This window comes from Haematobia irritans, chromosome 2, assembly GCF_050003625.1.
Source record: "Haematobia irritans isolate KBUSLIRL chromosome 2, ASM5000362v1, whole genome shotgun sequence".
In the NCBI taxonomy this organism is placed as follows: domain Eukaryota; kingdom Metazoa; phylum Arthropoda; class Insecta; order Diptera; family Muscidae; genus Haematobia; species Haematobia irritans.
The window spans coordinates 13,116,137-13,141,620 of NC_134398.1; the positions used below are offsets into that span (position 1 = coordinate 13,116,137).

The 25,484-nt window shown below is 28.3% G+C and overlaps 1 protein-coding gene across 1 annotated transcript in view; it reads right to left on the minus strand.

Annotated features, from left to right (window-relative positions):
- Window positions 1–25,484, minus strand: part of Sur (Sulfonylurea receptor) — a 146,422-nt gene that overhangs the window by 36,167 nt on the left and 84,771 nt on the right. Inside the window, exon 11 of the mRNA XM_075293383.1 lies at window positions 7,086–7,281. Coding sequence (XP_075149498.1) covers window positions 7,086–7,281 — 196 coding nt within the window. The remainder of the gene's footprint in view (window positions 1–7,085; window positions 7,282–25,484) is intronic.

The following is a 25,484-nucleotide window of genomic DNA, read 5'->3' on the forward strand; positions in this document are numbered from 1 at the left end:
TACACTTCGGACATTCATCATGAAATGCTAAATTCAGAAGTGAGAGGTAACTATTCAGGTATCTAGAAATTCCAGAACAGAACTGAGGCGCTGTAGGACAAGATTGCTTTCTGAAATGCACAGCCGACAATGCTGCTCTTATTCCATCATCACGGTCATCGTCGTTCGTAGTGTGAGACGAATGTGCACACTTTGGCCTCTACAGGATGAGTGGAGGGTTATTTTATTGTCAGGTCTTTTGGATTTGCAGTACACGCGAAGAGACGGCTCGTAGTATGAGGTGAATTTCCACACTTCGGGCATTCATCATGAAATGCTAGATTCAAAAGTGAGAGGTAACTCTTCAGGTACCTGGAAATTCCAGAACACAGCTGATACGCTGTAGGACAAGATTGCTTTCTGAAATGAACACCCCATAATGCTGCTCTTATTCCGTCATCACGGTCATCGCCTTTCGTAATGTGAGCGACTGTGCACACTTTGGCCTCTACTGGATGAGTGAAGGGTTATTTTATTGTCAGGTCTGTTGGATTTGCAGTACACGCGAAGACACGGCTCGTAGTATGAGGTGAATTTCCACACTTCGTTCATTCATCATGAAATGCTAGATTCAGAAGTGAGAGGTAACTCTTCAGGTACCCGGAAATTCCAGAACACAGCTGATACGCTGTAGGACGAGATTGCTTTCTGAAATGAACATAATGCTGCTCTTATTCCGCCATCACTGTCTTCGACTTTCGTAATGTGAGGCGACTGTGCACACTTTGGGCATTTATCTTGAGTTTCCGGGTTCTGGGTAGATGAGATAGTATCGAATTGGTCTCCTAACTCAGCACCCTCTTGATGCCGCGGACACGTGGTGCTCTTCCTTACAATACAATGCTGCACAGCTCAGACGAGATTGCCTTCGAAAGTGCTGTCATGTGTATGGCCTCCAATGTTGCTTTTATTCCGTCATCACTGTCATCGCCTTTCGTAAAATAAACCAAATGTCCACACTTCGGTAAGGTAAATGTTCGAGAATTGTTCAGGTACCTATATTCTCTCTATGTCGCCACCTCTCGTCGTCACTGTCAGGTGGTGGACTTCCTCATACACCACAATGCGAATATCGGGCATTCATCTTGAATTACTGGATTCAGAAGTGAGAGGCTACTGCTTAGGTAACTGGAGAGCCAGAGCGTAATAAAGATAGCGACGATCTGGTCTCTTAAGGCAGTCCGTCTCTCGTCGTCACTGACAGGTGGTGGTCTTCCTCATACACCACAATGGTAGAACCTACTGAAGCGTTATCATGTGCAAGGTATCCAATTCCGCCATCACTGTCTTGGCCGTTCGTGATATGAGGCGAATATCGGGCATTCATCTTGAATTGATGGGTTCAGAAGTGAGAGGCTACTGCTTAGGTACCTGGAGATGCCAGAGCGTAGCAAAGATAGCGGCGATCTGGTCTCTTAAGGCAGTCCGTCTCTCGTCGTCACTGTCAGGTGGTGGACTTCCTCATACACCTCAATGCTCAATGAACGAGATTGCCTACTGAAGCGTTTCCATGTGCAAGACATCCAATTCCTTCATCACTGTCTTTGCAGTTCGTGATGTGAGGCGAATATCGGGCATTCAGAGGTTACTGTTTAGGTACCTGGTGTTGCCAGAAAGTAGCCGAGATAGCACCGATCTGATCTCTTAAGACAGTGCGTCTCTCGTCGTCACTGACAGGTGGTGGTCTTCCTCATACACCACAATGGTAGAACGAGATTGCCTACTGAAGCGTTGTCATGTGCAAGGTATCCAACACCGCCATCACTGTCTTTGCCGTTCGTGATATGAGGCGAATATCCTTACTTCGGGCATTTATCTTAAATTTCTGGATTCAGAAGTCAGAGGTTACTGTTTAGCTACCTGAAGTTGCCAGAACGTAGTCGAGATAGCACCGATTTGGTCTCTTAAGGCAGTCCATCTATCGTTATGACTGACAGATGGTGGTCTTCCTCATACACCACAATGCTGCACTGGTAGAACGAGATTGCCTACTGAAGCGTTGCCATGTGCACGCCACCCAAAGCCGCTGCTATTCCGCCATCACTACCATTACCGTTCGTGATGTGAGGTTAATGTCCACACTTCAGGCGTTTATCTTTAATTGCTGAGTTAGCAACGATCTAGTCTCTGTAGGCAGCCGGCCCTTCCAATACAATGCTGTACTGGTGGGACAGGATTACCTTCGGAAGGGCTACCGTATGAAGGGCCTCCAATACGATCTTATTCCGTCATCACTATCATCGCCGTTTAGTTGAGTAATTGTTTGCAAATCCCTCCTGAAAGTGAACCGGGTTGCCTTAGCTCTTATAGAGGATGCCCTCCTGGAAGTAGCATGGTTCGGTTGGTTGGGCTCCTGCATTTTATCGGGTGTGGAGATCGCAGTGATGCCTCACCCAAAGCATTTTGAACGTATGCTGCAGATACTGTTCCGGTGTCTTAGAGTGATATCCAGTGACAAACCGCAAATCAGTACTATACACCGTCTGGAGGTTCATCCATTTGATCTCGCTTATACTGGAAGAACGACCATTCGGCTCGTAGATTTTTTATATAGATTCTCTAGGTTAGGTTAGGTTAGGTGGCAGCCCGATGTATCAGGCTCACTTAGACTATTAAGTCCATTGTGATACCACATTGGTGAACTACTCTCTTATCACTGAGTGCTGCCCGATTCCATGTTAAGCCCGATGACAAGGGACCTCCTTTTTATAGCCGAGTCCGAACGGTGTTCCACTTAGAGAAGCTTTGAAACCCTCAGAAATGTCACCAGCATTACTGAGGTGGGATAATCTACCGCTGAAAAACTTTTTGGTGTACGGTCGAAGCAGGAATCGAACCCACGACCTTGTGTATGCAAGGCGGGCATGCTAACCATTGCACCACGTTGGCTCTATCATTTCCCCTAATTGTCAGTCAATGGCTTAAGGATTTTGTTTTTACTCTCAATGTTCAAAGAATTGTTTTTTCACCTAGGTGAAACAGTACCGATCTGGTCTCCATAGGCAATCATTTTCGTCGCCACTAAGGTGAAACTGGGGACCTCCTAGGCAGTCTTCCGTCCCATACAATGCTACACTGGTGAAAAAAAGAGTTCCGTCTAAATCGCTACCGTGTCCAAGGCCTCCAATGCCTTTTAGGTGATTAAGTGATTCTAAGTCCCTTCTAAAATCGAAGAGGATAGCTTTAGTTCTTTCAAAAGGCACACTCTTGGATGTGGTATGGAGCACTAGAGTGACATCCAGTGGCAATCCACGGAGCATTAGTCTTCACATTCTGGAGATTCCTCCACTGGATCTCCGTAATACTTGAGGTCTAAACGATATTATATCCTTCCCCTATGTACTTTCAGGCAGTGCCTTCAGTATCGTGTTTCTACTCCCAACATTCTTAACAACCATTTCGGCGTGTTTATGCCAGAGGAACACAAGAAACACGGCAAAAGTTTAGGGCTCTTGCATGAGGGAATTCTCTGGCCAAAATTCTGAGTATCCACTCGTAGGTCTTTTGAATCGTCTCCTTATATTTCCCCCCAGTGTTATCATCCAATGCCTTCATGACATTTTTTTCTACTCCCAATGTTCTTAGCGACCATTTCTGCATGTTAACCAAAGAGGAACGGAATGACTAACGTCACGTCACGAGACTTAGGGTTCTTGCACATAGGAATTCTCGGGCCACTAATGTAGATATCAAGCTCCTGATTCACCTCTTTGGAATCTCCGTAATACTGGGAGTTTACAACAGATGAATAGAAGAAGCTCGGAATGAAATTTGTGACTCCTGCATGAGGGAATTCTCTGACCAATAACCTGATTATTGACTCGTAGGTTTTTTCAATCGTCTCCTTATCTTTCCCCCAAGTGTTATCATCCAATGCCTTCATGATGTTTTTTTCTACTCGCAACGTTCTTAGCGACCATTTCCGAATGTTAAACAAGGAGGAGCAGAAAGCCAAACGTTAGGTCAATAACCTTGGGGTTCTTACCCATGGTAATTCTTTGACCACGAATGTAAATATCAAGCTCCTGATTCACCTCTTTGGGACTTCTGTAATATTGAGAGTTTACCATAGATGAACAGAAGAAGCTCGGCATGAAATGTGTGGCTCTAGCACGAGGGAATTCTCTGGCCACAATTCTGATTATCGACTCGTAGGCCTTTCTTTAAATTTCCCCCCAGTGTTATCATCCTCTGCCTTCATGATGTTTTTTTTTCTACTCCCAATGTTCTTAGCGACCACTTTTGCATGTTAACTAAAGAGGAACAGAATGACAAACGTCACGTCACGAGACTTAGGGTTCTTGCACATAGGAATTCTCTGGCCACGAAGGCAGATATCAAGCTCCTGATTCACCTCTTTGGGACTTCTGTTATATTGAGAGTTTACCACAGATGAACAGAAGAAGCTCGGCATGAAATTTGTGGCTCTTGCATGAGGGAATTCTCTGACCAATAACCTGATTATTGACTCGTAGGTCTTTTGAATCGTCTCCTTATATTTCCCCCAAGTGTTATCATCACATGCCTCCATTATATTTTTTCTACTTCCAAGATACTTAGCAACCATTTTTGCATGTTAACCAAAGAGGAACAGAATCTCAAACGTCGCGTATAGAACCTTGGGGTTCTTATCCATGGCAATTCTCTTGCCACGAATGTAAATATCAAGCCCCTGATTCATCTCTTTAATCAACGACGAAATGGATGTTACACCGATGTCTTAGCATGATATCCAGTGGCAATCCAGTGGCAGTAGTCTTCATCATCTACAGTTTCCTCTATTGGGTCTCTCTAATACTGGGAGGACACGACTAATCGACGCGTAGTTGTCTGAATCTTTATCTTTCTTCTAAAAGCTGTCAGCCAATGCGTTCAGGATCTTCTTTGTAGATTACTTGCGCGTGTTTACCAAGGAGGAACAGAATTTCAAACGTCGCGTCTAGAACCTTGGGGTTCTTAACCATGGCAATTCTCTGGCCACGAAAGTAAATATCAATCCCTTGATTCATCTCTTTAATCAACGACGTGCAGTCTTACAGTGATATCCAGTAGCAATCGAGTGGCAGTAGCCTTCACCATTTTGAGTTTCCTCCATTGTGTATCGCTTATACTGGGAGGACACGACTAATCGACGCGTAGTTGTCAGAATCTTTATCTTTCCCTTAAATGATGCCAGCCAATGCATTCAGGATCTTCTTTGTAGATTACTTCCGTGTGTTTACCAAGGAGGAACAGACTGTCAATCATCACGTCAAGAATCTTGGGATTTTTGCGCGTGGGAATTCTACCGCCACTTATGTCAATATGAAGCTCCTGATTCACCTCTTTGGTCCATCACGTGAAAATAGACGTTGTACTAGTATCTTAGAATGATATCCATTGGCAATCCAGTAGTAGTAGTCTTCACAATCTGGAGTTTTCTCCATTGGGCCTGGCTCGACTAATCGACAAGTAGGTTGTCTGAATCTTTATCTTTCTTATAAGTGCTGGCAGCCAAATGCGTTCAGAATATACTTGCACACTATTTCCGCTTTTTTCACAAAGAGGAAAAGACTGTCAATCGTCACGTCAAGAACCTTGGGACTCATGTACCAGGGAATTCTCTGCCACGAACGTGGACACCAAGCACCTGGTTCATGGCGTGAATATGATTCCTGTCGATTTCGGTTCCTTATTCCTATTAACAAGAAGTCCCTAACTACAGGGACGTAATCATTAACCCCCACCCTAAACTTCTTGATATCCCTACCTGACATAACTATGGAACAATCGTCCTCACAAGTTATCAGATGGACGATGGTGGTAGGGTAGCCGCTTCTACGTAAAGGGGCATAACTTGTCATTGAAGCACTTCCTATTTATTCCTACTGGGAAAGATGTTTCCCTCTAGATTCTACATAGTATTCCTACCGACAAATATGTCCCTAAATGCAGAGAAGTAGTCGTTAATCCTCACCTCCTTCACTTATCTACTTTAAGTAACATCATTCTCATAGGCTATCAGATGGACTTCTGGTGATTGTTCCTCTGCTTCGTAGAATAATAGTAAGAGCGGCTCACTATACAGCCTTGAGGTTCGCCATGTTAGGTTAGGTTAGGTGGCAGCCCGATGTATCAGGCTCACTTAGACTATTCAGTCCATTCTGATACCACATTGGTGAACTTCTCTCTTATCACTGAGTGCTGCCCGATTCCACGTTAAGCTCAATGACAAGGGACCTCCTTTTTATAGCCGAGTCCGAACGGCGTTCCACATTGTAGTGAAACCACTTAGAGAAGCTTTGAAACCCTCAGAAATGTCTCCAGCATTACTGAGGTGGGATAATCCACCGCTGAAAAAAACTTTTTGGTATTCGGTCGAAGCAGGAATCGAACCCACGACCTTGTGTATGCAAGGCGGGCATGCTAACCATTGCACCACGGTGGCTCCGCCATGTTAGTTTCTACTGGGCGAAGAAGTTTTCCCTCTAAACTCCACATAAGATTATCTACTAGCCATATAGTTAGCCAATCATCTCATATGATTATTAGAGAGGGAGGGAGGTTTCCTAAGAGACTGGTATCGCATTCCTTACCGAATGCTTTACCAATCAATCCCTCTTCAATGTTGTCTGTCATTTTACACAACGCAGTGGATATACTCCTGCCCGAGAGGAAGCCACATTGATGTTCTGACAATATTAGGAGCTCTTTGAGGTAGGGACGGTAAAATTGCTTTCAGAATCTTTGTAATCTGATGAATGCTGGATAGTTTCGGTATAAGTAGAGGATGGTGATGGGGAATTTTGGAATCTTCAAAACGATCGTCCATCTTACCATCTTACAGTGTAAAGCGTCTAGCATTAATTAATACTTTACCCTTTATGTTCATTCTCATAGGCTCCTCCAAATTATAACCTTATGACGCCTAAACATTTTAAGTTAAATTTTTAAATATTTTGCTTTTCTTTTTCCAAGGTTTAAATGAAAATTTCCCATTTCCTAAGAATTTTTCTTGTTATTCTTTCATCTCTCGTTTATTCGATATTCATCGATTACCAACTTACCAATGATATGCCCAACCAACGATTGCTGGTATTTAGAATTGTGAATGCAATCGTGTTTTCCTCCAAACGTCGAAAGAGAATTTCCGTAAAACGTGATTCCTGATTGTAGGCACGTATTGTGGTTACCCCTTGTATCGTTTCCGAAAGGTGGGAAATAACCGGTGAGTTTGTGGCATTTTCTATACGCTGTAGTTCCCTATAAATTAAAAGAAGTGGTAGACATGAGATGGGATATTTGAAAAAAATTCAAATGACTAGAATGTAAGATAAATTTATTGAATTTCAAATTTTTATTTGGGAATATTTACAGGGTGACTGATATATATTGCAAGCATTCAGGGTGTTATCATTTCCAAACCGCCCGTCTGACAGCGGACATATTTTGATTTATTGTATCCAAAAATAAAATTATACCTGAAGGACTTCAAGCGTGATAGATTGCTTTATATTTGACTGGAAAAGTAAAATTGGGGTCTCCAGAATTAACCCTCTAATGCCCAAGCCCGCCTTTGGACGGTCTTCATTTAATAAGGAAGCTTTTAGTAAAACACTCCTTAAGACAACAAAAATGGGTAAAATAAAAAGAAAACTTAAAACTTATTACAACTGTTCAAGAGGCTTTGCAGCACATACTGAATTTTACCGTATAATTTTTTCTTATTTAGTTTTCTTGCTTTCGTGTCGTTAACATTGAAATTTTAATTAGATGGAAAAAAATTGGGGCATTAGAGGGTTAAAATATGAAGAAATCTCTTATTTTTTGTACCATCTATTCCTACCGTGATACTGGAAGTGTTGAGCTAAAGCTATCGCGAGAATGGATGCAACACATATTCGATAATGAGCTTGTACTTTGAAAATCCAAAAAGAACTCACCGATACACCGATGATAAACTGGAAAAGGTCAGGGAGTGGCTTTGCTTGCATGAAAGTGGCCACTTAACAAATTTATTTTTCCCCGATCAGAAGCCATTCCTTGAATTTGAACAGTTTGTGAACAAACTGATCGGGTTTACTTGTCAAAGATGTCAGATAAAAATGTACACCATCAATTCGCCATCTGAACGATGGTAATGGTTTAAGTTTCTCCGCTCGTATTCATCGACGGAGGATCAAAATAAATTCCGAATATTATCGGAGGGAGCAAACATGGTTCAATGGTAAGCATGACCGCCTTACATCCCTTTGGAAGATTGGTAAAATTCTTAAGGTTTTGGTCGATTTTGGCAAACATTCCTCTCCAACTAAGAGGTACTTTACAAAATTTCCCTAGAAATAAAGCTTTGCGAAATTTTTGACAAAATTTTCTATAGAAATAAAATTTTGACAAAATTTTCTATAGAAATAAAATTTTGATAAAATTTTCTATAGAAATAAAATTTTGACAAAATTTTCTATAGAAATAAAAATTTGACAACATTTTCTGTAGAAATAAAATTTGACAAAATTTTCCATAGAAATAAAATTTTTACAAAATTTTCTATAGAAATAAAAATTTAACAACATTTTCTATAGAAATAAAATTTTGAAAAAATTTCTATAGCAAAATAATTAACAAAATTTTCTATAGAAATAAAATTTTTACAAAATTTTCTGTGGAAATAAAATGTTGATAATTTTTCTTAAATATAAAATTTTGACAAAATTTTCAATATCAAAAAAATTTACAAAATTTTCCAGATAAATAAAATTTTGACAAAATTTTCTGTAAGAATAAAATTTTGACAAAATTTTCTGTAGAAATAAAATTTTGACACAATTTTCTATAGCAATAAAATTGACAACATTTTCTAGATAAATAAAATTTTTACAAAATTTTCTATAGAAATAAAATTTTGATAAAATTTTCCATAGAAATAAAATGTTGACAAAATTTTCCATAGAAATTAAATTTTTACAAAATTTTCCATAGAAATAAAATTTAGACAAAATTTCCCATAGAAATAAAATTGTGACAAAATTTTCTATAGAAATAAAAATTTAACAACATATAGAAATTAAATTTTGAAAAAATTTTCTATAGAAATAAAATTTTTACAAAATGTTCTATAGAAATAAAATGTTGACAAAATTTTCTGTGGAAATAAAATTTTGACAATTTTTTTTAAATATAAAATTTTGACAAATAAAATTTAAAATTTAGATAAATAAAATTTTGGCAACATTTTCTGCAGAAATAAAATTTTGACAAAATTTTCCATAGAAATAAAATTTTGACAAAATTTTCTATAGAAATAAAAAATTTAACAACATTTTCTATAGAAATTAAATTTTGAAAAAAATTTCTATAGCAAAAAATTAAAAAAATTTTCTATAGAAATAAAATGTTGACAAAATTTTCTGTGGAAATGAAATTTTGACAATTTTTTTAAATATAAAATTTTGACAAAATTTTCTATATCAAAAAAATTTACAAAATTTTCCAGATAAATAAAATTTTGCCAAAATTTTCTGTAAAAATAAAATGTTGACAAAATTTTCTATGGAAATAAAATTTTGACAAAATTTTCTATAGCAAAAAAATTGACAAAATTTTCCAGAGAAAGAAAATTTTGACAAAATTTTCTGTAGAAATAAAATTTTGACAAAATTTTCTATAGCAAAAAAATTGACAAAATTTTCCAGAGAAAGAAAATTTTGACAAAGTTTTTTATAGAAATAAAATTTTAACAAAATTTTACATGGGAAAATGGGCGCCAAAATACAAATTAAACAGGGCCAAAAATGTGGAGCGACGCTGTATAAAGAATATGACCGTGTGAAACTCAGCTCCATCTGATGGAAAATTTATGAAGCTTTAAGAAAAATGTATCAATAGTACTCAGTACGAATATCTTGAGAATCACGTTAGCGCACTGTGAACTTTGTCTGTAGGAGGAAGTCTTAAACTCGCCACACAGAAACTCAAATCTGATCCGATACAATCACGCTTGGCATTCGAAAAAAAATGTACAAAAATTGATACCACATTGGTGAAATTCTCTCTTATCACTGAGTGCTGCCCGATTCCATGTTAAGCTCAATGACAAGGGACCTCCTTTTTAAAGCCGAGTCCGAACGGCGTTCCACATTGCAGTGAAAGCACTTAGAAAAGCTTTGAAGCCGTCAGAAATGTCATCAGCATTACTGAGGTGGGATAATCCACCGCTGAAAAACTACCAAACAAAAAGATGTTATTTTGAATAATGCTATTTCCATAGAAAATTTTGTAATAATTTTATTTCTATTGAAAATGTTGTCAAAATTTCATTTCTATAGGAATTTTGTCAAAATTTAATTTTTATAGAAAATTTTGTAAAAATTTTATATCTATGGAACATTTTGTCAAAATTTTATTTCTATAGAAAATTTTTGTCAAATTTTATTTCTATAGAAAATTTTGTCAAAGTTTTAATTCCACAGAAAATGTTGTCAAAATTTTATTTCCATAAAAAATTTTGTGAAAATTTTATTTCTATAGAAAATTTTGTGAAAATTTTATTTCTATAGAAAATCTTGTCGAAATTTTATTTCTATGGAAAATTTTGTTAAAATTTTATTTCTATAGATAATTTTGTGAAAATTGTTTTTCTAAAGAAAATTGAAAATTTTACTTCCATAGAAAATGTTTGTCAAATTTAAATTTAAAGAAACTTTTGTCAAAATTTTAGTTCTATAGAAAATATTGTCAAAATTTTATTTCTATAGAAAATTTTGCAAAATTTTATTTCTATAAAAAAATTTGTCCAAATTTTATTTTCATTTATTTCTATAGAAAAATTTGTGAAAATTTTATTTCTATAGAAAAATTTGTGAAAATTTTATTTCTATAGAAAATCTTGTCAATTTTTTTTCTATAGAAAATTTTGTCAAATTTGTTTTCTATAGAAAATTTAGTCAAAATTTTATTTCTATAGAAAATTTTGTTAAAATTTTATTTCTATAGAAAATTTTGTCAAATTTTTTTTCTATAGAAAATTTTGTCAATTTTTTTTTCTATAGAAAATTTTGTCTATTTTTTTTTCTATAGAAAATTTTGTAAAAATTTTATTTCTATAGAAAATTTTGTGAAAATTTTATTTCTATAGAAAATCTTGTCCAAATTTTATTCCTATGGAAAATTTTGTCAAAATTTTATTTGTATAGAAAATTTTTGTGAAAATTGTTTTTCTAAAGAAAATTGTGTGAAAATTTTATTTCCATAGAAAATGTTTGTCAAATTTAAATCTATAGAAACTTTTGTCAAAATTTTAGTTCTATAAAAAATATTGTCAAAATTTTATTTCTATAGAAAATTTTGCAAAATTTTATTTCTATAAAAAAATTTGTCCAAATTTTATTTCTATTTATTTCTATAGAAAAATTTTTGAAAATTTTATTTCTATAGAAAATTTTGTGAAAATTTTATTTCTATAGAAAATCTTGTCAATTTTTTTTTCTATAGAAAATTTTGTCAAAATTTTTTTTCTATAGAAAATTTTGTCAAAATTTTATTTCTATAGAAAATTTTGTCAAAATTTTATTTCTATAGAAATTTTGTCAAATTTTTTTTCTATAGAAAATTTTGTCAAATTTTTTTTCTATAGAAAATTTTGTGAAAATTTTATTTCTATAGAAAATTTTGTGAAAATTTTATTTCTATAGAAAATCTTGTCGAAATTTTATTTCTATGGAAAATTTTGTCAAAATTTTATTTCTATAGAAAATTTTGTGAAAATTGTTTTTCTACAGAAAATTGTGTGAAAATTTTATTTCCATAGAAAATGTTTGTCAAATTTAAATCTATAGAAACTTTTGTCAAAATTTTAGTTCTATAGAAAATATTGTCAAAATTTTATTTCTATAGAAAATTTTGCAAAATGTTATTTCTATAAAAAAATTTGTCCAAATTTTATTTCTATTTATTTCTATAGAAAAATTTGTGAAAATTGTATTTCTATAGAAAAATTTGTGAAAATTTTATTTCTATAGAAAATCTTGTCAAATTTTTTTTTCTATAGAAAATTTTGTCAAAATTTTTTTTCTATAGAAAATTTTGTCAAAATTTTATTTCTATAGAAAATTTTGTTAAAATTTTATTTCTATAGAAAATTTTGTCAAATTTTTTTTTTATAGAAAATTTTGTCAATTTTTTTTTTCTATAGAAAATTTTGTCAATTTTTTTTTTCTATAGAAAATTTTGTGAAAATTTTATTTCTATAGAAAATCTTGTCGAAATTTTATTTCTATGGAAAATTTTGTCAAAATTTTATTTCTATAGAAAATTTTGTGAAAATTGTTTTTCTAAAGAAAATTGTGTGAAAATTTTATTTCCATAGAAAATGTTTGTCAAATTTAAATCTATAGAAACTTTTGTCAAAATTTTAGTTCTATAGAAAATATTGTCAAAATTGTATTTCTATAGAAAATTTTGCAAAATTTTATTTCTATAAAAAAATTTGTCCAAATTTTATTTCTATTTATTTCTATAGAAAAATTTGTGAAAATTTTATTTCTATAGAAAATTTTGTGAAAATTTTATTTCTATAGAAAATCTTGTCAATTTTTTTTTCTATAGAAAATTTTGTCAAAATTTTTTTCTATAGAAAATTTTGTCAAAATTTTATTTCTATAGAAAATTTTGTCAAAATTTTATTTCTATAGAAAATTTTGTCAAAATTTTATTTCTATAGAAAATTTTGTCAAAAATTTTATTTCTATAGAAAATTTTGTCAAAAAACATTTTTTTTCTATAGAAAATTTTCTTAAAATTTTATTTTTATAGAAAATTTTGTCAATATTTTATTTCTATAAAAAATTTTCTTAAAATTTGTATTTCTATAGAAAATTTTTGTCAACTTTTATTTCTATAGACAATTTTGTCAAAATTTTATTTCTATAGAAAATTTTATCAAAATTTTATCTCTATAGAAAATTTTGTGTAAATTTTATTTCTATAGAAAATTTTGTCGAAATTTTATTTCTATAAAATATTTTTTCAAAATTTTATTTCTATAGAAAATTTTGTGAAAATTGTTTTTCTATAGAAAAGTTTGTGAAAATTTTATTTCTATTGAAAAGTTTGTGAACATTTTATTTCCATAGAAAATCTTGTAGTAATTTTATTTCTATAGAAAATGTTGTCAATATTTTATTTCTATAGTAACTTGTGTCAAAATTTTATTTCTATAAAGAATGTTTTCAAAATTTTATTTCTATATAGAGAATTTTGCAAAATTTTATTTCTATAGAAAATTTTGCCAATTTTTTTTTCTAGAGAAATTTTTGGCAAAATTTTGTTAAAATGTTATTTCTATAGAAACTTTTATCAAAATTTTATTACTATAGAAAATATTGTCAAAATTTTATTTCTATAGAAAATTTTGTAAAATTTCATTTCTATAGAAAATTTTGTCAAAATTTGTATTTCTACAGAAAATTTTGTCAAAATTGTATTTCTATAGAAAAGTTTGTTAAAATTTTATTTCTATAGCAAAATTTTGCCAAAATTTTATTTATATAGCAAAATTTTGGTAAAATTTTATTCCTATAGAAAATGTTGTCGAAATTTTATTCCTATAGAAAATTTTGTCAAAATTGTATTTCTATATAGAATTTTATCAAAATTTTGTATTACATATCAGCCACCCTACACACATGAAAGGATTTTTCTATTTTAAACGTATATTAGAGCTCATTATTCTACAATCAACAAGTATGTAGGCATCAAGCAGTAAGAACAAAATAAAAATAAAACCAAAACACCCCTATATGCTTGAAATCCTTTTGTAATCAAGTCTCCCTAGATTAAAAGTGAAAGACCCTCCATTAAAAACAATCTCCCATAATGATGACCATATTTCCCCTAGTTCTTTCCTTTTCAGATATTTATAGTCTATCAAAAACTTCGGCCTTGTCCTAGTCTTTATTATACAAGAAAATTTCTTTTGATGTCTTTCCCCTTAAGAGGAAAATCAACAGCAAGAAGAAGAGCCAACAGAAAATAGAGCTTAAGAAGAAAACCACCCTAAGACTAGGAAAAATCATTTGCAAGAAACAAATAAAATATGCAACACAACAGCTCATGTTAAGTTCTTGAAGCAGGAGCAGGGGACACAGTTGCATCGGTTGGATTCCAAGGAGTATAGGATTGCCGTTTGGATAGCTAACATAAGTGGTAGCTGTAGCAAGGCTAACATGAGCCAGCCAAGCAAATCGACCACAAAGGGATTTTTTTTGCCCCGTCATGGTTGTTTTATTTTCTCATTCGACCATCCATCTTAACGATAAAGAGAAGAAAGCATTGTGAAAAACTCTGAAGGATCGATGTGAAAGGCGAAACCGAAATTTATATTCCTTACAAATGGTTCGATTGAGGAGACATCTATGAATTGTCAACTTCATGTTCTTAATTTAATTTGCAAAAGGGGTTTACATTTCTGTTAAAAAAGTGTTCCATTTTAAAAACAAATATTTCAAGCTCACCTTCTGGATGACCTTTTTTTTGAAATTCTCATCAATAACTCTGCTCAGCTGTTTTAGAGTTGTCACAGTTGCTAGAATTCTTCAAAAAATAGTAGATTTTATACTGTTTGATAGAGTGGTAGAACTCTTGATTTTTTGGTAGATTTTGCAAAATAAAAATAAATTTTTGACAAAATTTTCTACAGAAAAAAAAATGTTAACAAATTTTTTTTTATTTTTTTTTTTTGAGAACATTTTCTATAGAAATCAACTATTTACTAAATTTTATATAGAAATAAAATTTTAACAAAATTACTATAGAAATAAATTGTTAACAAAATGTTCTATAAAAATAAATTTTTGACAAAATTTTCTACAGAAAAAAAAATGTTGACAAAATTTTTTTTTTGAGAACATTTTCTATAGAAATCAACTATTTACTAAATTTTATATAGAAATAAAATTTTAACAAATTACTATAGAAATAAATTGTTAACAAACTGTTGTATAAAAATAAATTTTTGACAAAATGTTCTATAGAAAAAAAATGTTGACAATTTTTTTTTTTTGAGAACATTTTCTATAGAAATCAACTATTTACTAAATTTTCTATAGAAATAAAATATTGAAAAATTTTTTATAGAAATAAAATTTTAACAAAATTTCTATAGAAATAAATTGTTAACAAAATGTTCTATACAAATAAATTTTTGACAAAATTTTCTATAGAAATAAATTTTTGACAAAATGTTCTATAGAAAAATTGTTTATACAAATACATTTTTGACGAAATTTTCTACAGCAAAAATATTTTGTGAACATTTTCTATAGAAAAAAATTTTGAGAAAATTTTCTATAGAAATCAACTGTTGACTAAATTTTCTATTGAAATAAAATATGAAAAATTTTATATAGAAATAAATTGTTAACAAAATGTTCTATAAAAATAAATTTTTGACAAAATTTTCTACAGAAATATTTTTTGACAAAATTTTCTATAGAAAATATTTTTGAGAAAATTGTCTATAGAAATAAAACTTTGACAATTTTTTATATGAATAAACTTTTGGCAAAATTTTCTGTAGAAATAAAATGTTGATCAAATTTTCTATAGAAATAAATTGTTGACAAATTTTTCTATAGAAATAATTTTTAGACAAAATTTTCTATATATAAAAATTTTGAGAAATTTGAGAAATATAACTTTGGTAAAATTTTCTATAAAAAATAATGACAACATTTTCTAAAGAAATAAAATTTTGACAAAATTTTTTACAGAAAAAAATTTCGTTACTTAATTTTGGATTGTTGACCTGTATTCAACTATATTCAAAAAACTCTAGATGTTTTTTATTTGAGTTAAATTTTATTGAAGCCAATATTTCGATTTGACATCGTCAATCTACCTCAGGGCCAAATAATTGAATAAAACAAGAGTGAATTGCACTTTACTGGTTTACGACACCTTACTTTGGTAAGTTTTCTATAGACAAAATTTTCTAAAAATATACAATTTTCGATAAAATTTGCGATAGAAATAAAATTTTGATAAAATTTTCGATAGAGATAAAATTTGGACAAAATTTTCTAGAGAAACAAGATTTTCACAAAATTTTCTATAGAAATTAAATTTGGACCAAATTTTCTATAGAAAAGTTTTGAGAAAATTTTCTATAGAAATCAAATTTTAGTAAAATTTTCTAAAGAAATACAATTTCGGCAAAATTTTTAATAGAAAACAAATTTTCTAAAGATAAAAAAATGTAGGCAAATTTTTCTATACAAATAAAATGTTGAAAAAATTTTCCTATAGATATAAAATTTTCACAAAATTTTCTATAAAAATAACATTTGCAAAATTACATATAGATTGACAAAGTTTTCCACAGAAATAAAATTTTGACCAATTTTCTATAGAAAAAAATTTCACAAATTTTTTTATAAAAAAAATTTAACACAATTTTCTATATAAGTAAAATTTTAACAAAATTTTCTATAGAAATAAAATTTTAACAACATTTTATTATAGAAAAAATGTTGGCATATTTTTCTATAGACATAAAATTTTAACAAAATTTTCTATAGAAATAAAATGTTGGCAAAATTTTCTATAGAAAAAATGTTGGCAAAATTTTCTATAGAAAAAAAAATGTCGACAAAATTTGTTATAGAAATAAAATCTTGACAACATAAGTAAATAAAAAAAATAAAATTTTAACAAAATTTTTTATAGGAATAAAATTTTGGCAAAATTTTCTGTAGAAAGAAATGTTGGCAAAATTTTATATAGAAATAAAATGTTGCCAATATTTTCTATAGAAATGAAATGTTGACACAATTTTCAATAGAAATAAAATGTTGACAAAATTTGCTACAGAAATAAAATCATGACAACATTTTCTATAGAAATACAATTTTAACAACATTTTTTATAGGAATAAAATTTTGGCAAAATTTCTATAGAAAAGTTTTGAGAAAATTTTCTATAGAAATCAAATTTTAGTAAAATTTTCTGAAGAAAAACAATTTTGACAAAATTTTTATTAGAAAAAAAATTTTCTAGAGATAAAAAATTTAGACAAATTTTTCTATACAAATAAAATGTTGAAAAAATTTCCTATAGATATAACATTTTCACAAAATTTTCTATAAAAATAAAATTTTGACAAATTTTCTATAGAAAAAAATTTTCACAAAATTTTTTATAAAAAAAATTTAACACAATTTTCTATAAAAATAAAATTTCCTATAGAAATAAAATTTTAACAACATTTAAAAAAAAAATATTATAGAAAAAAAATGTTGGCATATTTTTCTATAGACATAAAATTTTGACAAAATTTTCTATGGAAATAAAATGTCGGGAAAATTTTCTACAGAAAAAAATGTTGGCAAAATTTTCTATAGCAAAAAATCTCGACAAAATTTGCTATAGAAATAAAATCTTGACAACATAAATAAATACAATAAATAAAATATTAATAAAATTTTTTATAGCAATAAAATTTTGGCAAAATTTTCTATAGAAAAAAAATTTTGACAAATTTTCTATAGAAAAAAATTTTCACAAAATTTTGCTATAGAAATAAAATCTTGACAACATAAATAAATACAATAAATAAAATATTAATAAAATTTTTTTATAGCAATAAAATTTTGGCAAAATTTTCTATAGAAAAAAAAATTTCTTTAGAAAAAAATGGAAAAATTTTCTATAGAAATAAAATTTTGACAAAATTTTCTATAGAAATAAAATTTAGAAAATTTTCTATAGAAATAAAAGTTTTACAAAATTTTCTATAAAAATATTTTGAAAAAATTTTCTATGGAAATAAAACGTTGACAAAATTTTCTAAAAAATAAAATATCAGCAAAATTTTCTATAAAAATAAAATGTCGACACAATTTTCTATAGTAATAAAATTTTGACAAAATTTTCAATAGTAATAAAATTTTGACAAAATTTTTTATAGTAATAAAATTTTGACAAAATTTTTTATAGTAATAAATTTTTAACCAAATTTTGACAAAATTTTCTAAAAAAATAAAATATCGACAAAATTTTCTAAAAAAATAAAATATCGACAAAATTTTCTATAGTAATAAAATTGTGACAATATTTTCTATAGAAATAAAATTTTGACAAAATTTTCTATAGAAATAAAATTTTGACAAAATTTTCTATAGAAATAAAATTTTAACAAAATTTTTGATAAAAATAAAAATTTGACAAATTTTTCTATACAATTAAAAATTTTACAAGACTAATAACCACAAAATATTGAACAAACACTGCGAAATAAAATTTTTCTATTTGGTAGTTTTTGGTAAAATTTTCTTAAAAATTTGGTATATCATTTTTATAAAAATTTGGTATATCATTTCTATAGTAATAAAATATTGGCAAAATTTTCTATAGAAATAAAATTTTAACAAAATTTTTGATAGAAATAAAATTTTGACAAAATTTTCTATAGAAATAAAATTTTAACAAAATGTTCTATAGAAATAAAATTTTAACAAAATTTTTGATAAAAATAAAAATTTGACAAAATTTTCTATACAATTAAAAATTTGACAAAACTAATAACCACAAAACATTGAACAAACACTGCGAAATAAGATTTTTCTAATTGGTAGTTTTTGGTAAAATTTTCTTAAAAATTTTGTGTATCATTTTTGGCTCGAGTGGCAACCGTGGTTGCCACCCGTGTTCCCATCAATTTTCCGCATTGACTCTTTAGTCTATACTTATAAGGAGGCATACTTTTAGGGTATCAAATAGTCAGCTTCAACGGACTTCATTTGTTTCATTTTTTTATTTTTCATTGATTTTAAAAGTTTTCGATTTTTTTCAGTGATTGAAAAAAAATCGAAGACAAAACAAACAACTTCCATCTTATAGGGTATCGAAAAGTTTAAAATATATTCACCAGGGCGTATATTTCCAACTTGTCTAGTACTCACTTACCGTACAACACTTGACGCAGTACATTGCCTTTCCCAATGGTGTTTTGGTTGTTTCTTCGAATCAGATTCATCGTACATCGTATGCAGAGAAATCGCCCCTTTAGTAAGGGCGAAATAATATGTCTTGGGTTGTGCGAAGGAATTTTTATTTGAAGTTGTAATGTGTATCCTTTTGACGAACAAGTATAACAAACAGCTGCCCCCCTTCGCCCTCTAAACAAACAAAACAGACCCCTTTGGCATTGTGTGGGAGTTCGAATAAAGCGAAATAAACAAACAAACAAATTCTTGGTACAGAACAACGGAAAGTGGCAATCTTAACGATATGTAAATGTGAACTTTATCCTGTTGCACTACTTCGTTTTTGGTAATGGCACATGGAAGTTACGATACTAACTAAGAGGGCATGTAAGTTGGTTTGTGTGTGTGTAGGAGAGAGCTTTTGTGATGGGGTATTGCCACAAAAAATCATTCTAAAATAGTTGTATAATTTTGTGATTGTTTGGGGAACTAACTCAGCAGTGGTGTACAACGTCTTTCATTCGGGGATAATGCAAAAACTTTGCTCACCCATAGCCATAGTGATGATCAAGGAGAATTTGTGTAAAACTAATAAAAAAATATTTTTCAAAGATGATTATACGAATACGAAATATTTGAAAGGGGGTTCACATTCAAAAGGGAGAATTTTTGAGATTTTGAAATATACAAATAAAAATGTGCTCAAGTTTAAAGAATCGAAGCATGCGGTCTCATCAGCATGTTTTGAGTGCTAATCATATAAAGTATAAGGAAAATCTCAAATACAATGTAAATAAATACGGCTTCTCTTTTGGGCAAAATCCACACCTTCTAGACATTAACAAACATTCAGTCTGTTTTTAATTCAATTATTGCTTCAGATTCGTATGGAATACGTAATAAACAATGTAACAATTTCTTATGGAAACATAAATTAATTATGTATCATGCCCTTAGGTTAGTTAGGTTAGGTGGCAGCCCGATGTATCAGGCTCACTTAGACTATTCAGTCCATTGTGATACCACATTGGTGTACTCGAATATACAGTTGAGTCAAGGTGACGTATAAGTATTATTAATAGAACATACCATGGGACGTATGATTTATGATAATTATATGGAGCGTATACGCTATGAAATCAAATTTTGTAATCTTAAAATGTATTAACCGACTTTTGATACTTTTTTAAAATCGAATCTGATCGACTTTTGATGTTGGCCAAGATTTAACGAAAAATTAAAATTATATGAAAAGGGGAATATGATAATACCTTCCACCATTGGGTGGATGGTATTAAAGATTAAAGCGAAAGTCTAAAATTGATATTTTGTCAAAAAAAAATCAACTAAGCACATTTTTTTATATTTTTGACAATTGACACTAATCGATTACTTATGTTGGCAAAAATTTATAGACGTTTAACTAAAAAGTCGAAAATTTGATAAAGTCGGCTTTTCGAGTTTTGAAAAATTATATAGGGTGACTTCTCAAGTTTGCGTTGTTTTGAAAATTTGGAAAATTCAACTTTTTTTAAATATTGGAAAAGTTGTCTCCGACTATTTCATGATTTGGAAACTTGGACTTGATTCTTGAAAAGTTGAAAGTTTTTTAAATGTATATATATAGATAAACCTTGATATGTGACTTCAAAAGCGGTCACATCTCAAGAGATGAACATTTTCGTCAGACGTTTGCTATATTATCACATTAAAATTAATTTCCCATAAATGGCACCTTCCAAATGTGGACATACTTGATATCTTTTCCCGAGAGGTCACTTTGCATTATTGATTTCTAATTCTCTAATAAAAATTTCTAATTTTCTCATTTTCAATAATACCGCATTACGTTCTAAAACAAAAAAGCTTTCAATTTGGTGTTTATGAATTGGAATTTTTTTTCCTACATCAAAATAGCTCGTGCCAAAAGTTAATTAAAAACTTTTATGGATGGTCAGCTACAGAGATAGTCTAGACAAAGTTTTTTTATGAAATTGATAGAATCGTTACAAAAATTTAGAAATAAAAAATAAAGGAACATTTCCCAAAAATATACGTGAATTTAACCCTCTCCAAAAAATGTGACCTTTAACATGTCTCAGTTATGGCTGAGTCCAAAAGCAAAACAACAACTTCTATAACTAATTAAACTCAATTGTTTACAGAGAAGAACATACAAATTTGATGTCTAAGTTATATAATGTTTTTTGTTGTTATTGCATTTTTCCTCCCACTCAAAAGCATGCCAAAAACAGCAGACAGGAAACGGACATTGACACGAACACGCGAATGTTCAAATGTGTTTTTTTTTTTTTTTGGAAATTTCTTAGAGCACGAATTGCATTGGGGATTTTTGTTAACTTTCATACCCTCCAGCATAGAATGTGGGTATAGAAAGTTTGTCATCCTATTAGTGAGGAATATATGCCGATATATATATGAACAAATTTTCTATAGAAATAAAATTTTGTCAAAATTTTCTACAGAAATAAAATTTTGACAAACATTTTTATAGAAATAAAATTTTCACAAAATTTGCTATAGAAATAAAATTTTGACAAAATTTGCTATAGAACTAAAATTTAGGCAAAATTTTCCATAGAAATAAAATGTTGACGAAATTTTCTATAGAAATAAAATGTTGACAAAATTTTCTATTGAAATACAATTTAGACAAAATTTTCTTTAGAAAAAAAATTTCGGCAAAATTTTCTTTAGAAAAAATAAAATTCAATAGAAATAAAATTTTGACAAAATTTTCTACGGAAATTGAAATACAGACAAACTTTTCTTTAGAAAAAAAAATTGGAAACATTTTGTATAGAAATAAAATTTTGTCAAAATTTTCTATAGAAATAAAATGTTGACAAAAATGACAAAAATTTTTATAGAATTAAAATTTTCTATAGAAATAAAATTTTGACAAAATTTGCTATAGAACTAAAATTTTGGCAAAATTTTCCATAGAAATAAAATATTGACGAAATTTTCCATAGAAATAAAATGTTGACAAAATTTTCTATTGAAATACAATTTAGACAAAATATTCTTTAGAAAAAAATTGTTGGCAAAATTTTCTTTAGAAAAAATAAAATTCAATAGAAATAAAATTTTGACAAAATTTTCTACGGAAACTGAAATACAGACAAACTTTTCTTTAGAAAAAAAAAATTGGAAACATTTTCTATAGAACAAAAATTTTGACAAAATTTGCTATAGAACTAAAATTTTGGCAAAATTTTCCATAGAAATAAAATATTGACGAAATTTTCTATAGAAATAAAATTTTGACAAAATTTTCTATAGAAATTGAAATACAGACAAACTTTTCTTTAGAAAAAAAAATTGGAAAAATTTTATAGAAATAAAATTATTCTATAGAATCATATATTCTATAGAAATAAAATTTTGTCAAAATTTTCTATAGAGATAAAAATTTGACAAAAATTTTTATAGAAATAAAATTTTGACAAAAATTGTTATAGATATAAAACTTTGTATAGAAATAAAATTTTGACAAAATTTGCTATAGAACTAAAATTTTGGCAAAATCTTCCATAGAAATAAAATTTTGAAAAAATTTTTTATAGAAATACAATGTTGACAAAATTTTCTATAGAAATACAATTTTGACAAAATTTTCTATAGAAATAAAATTTTGGCAAAATTTTCTATAGAAATCAAAGCTTGAGAAAATTTTCTTTAGAAATAAGAATTTGACAAAATTTTCTATAGAATAAAAATTTGGCAAGATTGTGTATAGAAATAAAATTTAAACACAATTTGCTATAAAAATAAAATTTGGACAAAATTTTCTATTAAAATAAAATTTTGACAAAAATAACTATAGAAAAAAATTTCTATAGAAAAAAAATTTTGACAAAATTTGCCATAGAACTAAAATTTTGGCAAAATTTTCAATAGAAATAAAATTTTGACAAAATTTTCTGTAGAAATAAAATGTTGACAAAATTTTCTAAAGAAATATAATTTTGACAAAATTTTCTATAGAAATAAAATTTTGGCAAAATTTTCTATAGAAATCAAAGCTTGAGAAAATTTTCTTTAGAAATAAAATTTTGACAAAATTTTCTATAGAAATAAAAATTTAACAAAATTTTCTATAGAAATAAAATTTGGCAAGATTATCTATAGAAATAAAATTTAAACACAATTTTCTATAAAAATAATATTTTGACAAAATTTTCTATTAAAATAAAATTTTGACTAAAATAACTATATAAAAAAAAATCTATAGAAATACAATTTTGACGAAATTTTCTACAGAAATAAAATTTTGGCTAAATTTTCTATAGAAAAAAAAAGTTTACAATATTTTTTATAGAAATAAAATTTTGACAAAAATTACTATAGAAATAAAATTTTCTTTAGAAATAAAATTCTAACAAAATTTTGTATTAAAATACAATTTTGATAAAATTTTCTATAGAAATAAAATTTTGACAAAATTTTCTATAGAAATAAAATTTTGACAAAAATTTTTATAGAAAGAAAATTTTGACAAACTTTTTAATAGAGATAAAGTTTCGACAAAATTTTCTATTGAAATACAATTTTGACAAAATTTTCTATTAAAGTAAAATTTTGACAAAAGATTTTATAGAACTAAAATTTTTGCAATATTTTCCATAGAAATAAAATGTTGACAAAATTTTCTATAGAAATAAAATTTTTACAACATATTCTATTGAATAAACATTTGACAAAATTGTCTATAGGAATAAAATTTGGCAAAATTGTCTGTAGAAATAAAATTTTGACAAAATTTTTTATAGTAATAAAATTTTTACAACATTTTTTATAGTAATAACATTTTTACAAAAATTTTTATAGAAATAAAATTTAAACACACTTTTCTACAAATATAAAATTTTGACAAAATTTTCTATTAAAATAAAATTTTGACGAAATTTTCTATAGAAATACAATTTTGACAAAATGTACAATAAAAATAAAAGTCTGACAAATGTTTCTATAGAAATAAAATTTTGACAAAATTTTCTATAGAAACAAAATGAAAAACAAAATTAAAAAAAAAATCTATAAAAATAAAATTTTGATAAATTTTCCGATAGAAATAAAATTTTGACAAAATTTTCTATAAAAAATAAACTTCTAACAAAATTTTCTATAGAAATAAAATTTTGACAACATTTTCCTTAGATATACAATTTTGACAACATTTTCTCTAGAAATACAATTTTGACATTTTCTTTAGAAATAAAATTTTGAGAAAATTTTCTATAGAAATAAAATTTTTTATAGGAATAAAATTCTGACAAAATTTTCTATAGAAATTAAATTTTAATAAAATTTTCTTTACAAGTAAAATGTTGACAAACTTTTTTTTATAGAAATAAAGTTTTCACAAAATTTTCCATAGAAATAAAATTTTCACAAAATTTTCCATAGAAATAAAATTTCCACAAAATTTTCTATATAAATAAAATTTCCACAAAATTTTCTATAGAAATAAAATTTCGTTTTGTTTTGTTATTGTTGGTTTGTACTTCTTACTTTGCCCGAATTTATTCTGGTAATTGGTTGATAGTTTTGCCGCAAGTAGAGGATGCTGATAAGGAATGTTGTAATTCCGAAACGTGCGTCCATCCAACCATCATGCAGTCAATAGGACTTTGCCCAAATAAATTTGACAAACATTTTTTTCCTCTGTTGGTAAGGCTACTCTTGCTGAGATCAACAAATATGAAATAAAATTTTGACAATATTTTCTATAGAAATAAAATTTTGACAATATTTTCTATTGAAATACAATTTTGACAAAATTTTCTATAGAAATAATATTTTGGAAGAAATTTTCCATAGAAATAAAATTTTGACAAAATTTTCTATAGAAATAAAATTTTAAGAAAATTTTCTTTAGAAATAAAATTTTGACAAAATTTTCTATAGAAATAAAATTTTTTATAGAAATAAAATTCTGACAAAATTTTCTATAGAAATAAAATTGTGACAAAAATTTTTATAAAAATAAAATGTTGACAAAATTTTCTATAGAAATAAAATTGTGACAAAAATTTTTATAAAAATAAAATTTTGACAAAATTTTCTATAGAAATGAAATTTTGAAAAAATTTTCTATAGAAATAAAATAATAATAATAAATAAAATAATCTTTCATTTTAAGACAATTTTTTTTTCAATGTATGTAGAAATTTGGCTCCTATTGAGATTACCCTCATTAAAATCTATGTTAGGATGATTGATTTTCGTTCCAGTCTATGTTGTCGTTCTTTGGTTATTTGTTCTTAGTTTTCAAACTTGGTCCATAATGACCATATGAAGGATTCCGGGGTGTATAGTAGAGGATGAAGTTTCCTTTTGGGCGAATATGAAAAGCAAAGAAATAAAAATCTCCAATTTTAGTGAGCTTTATTAGTTCTAACTTCACAAGTATGAATTTTAAAATTGATGCCATAGTAAAAAAGTTAGTTTTTCTGGCTC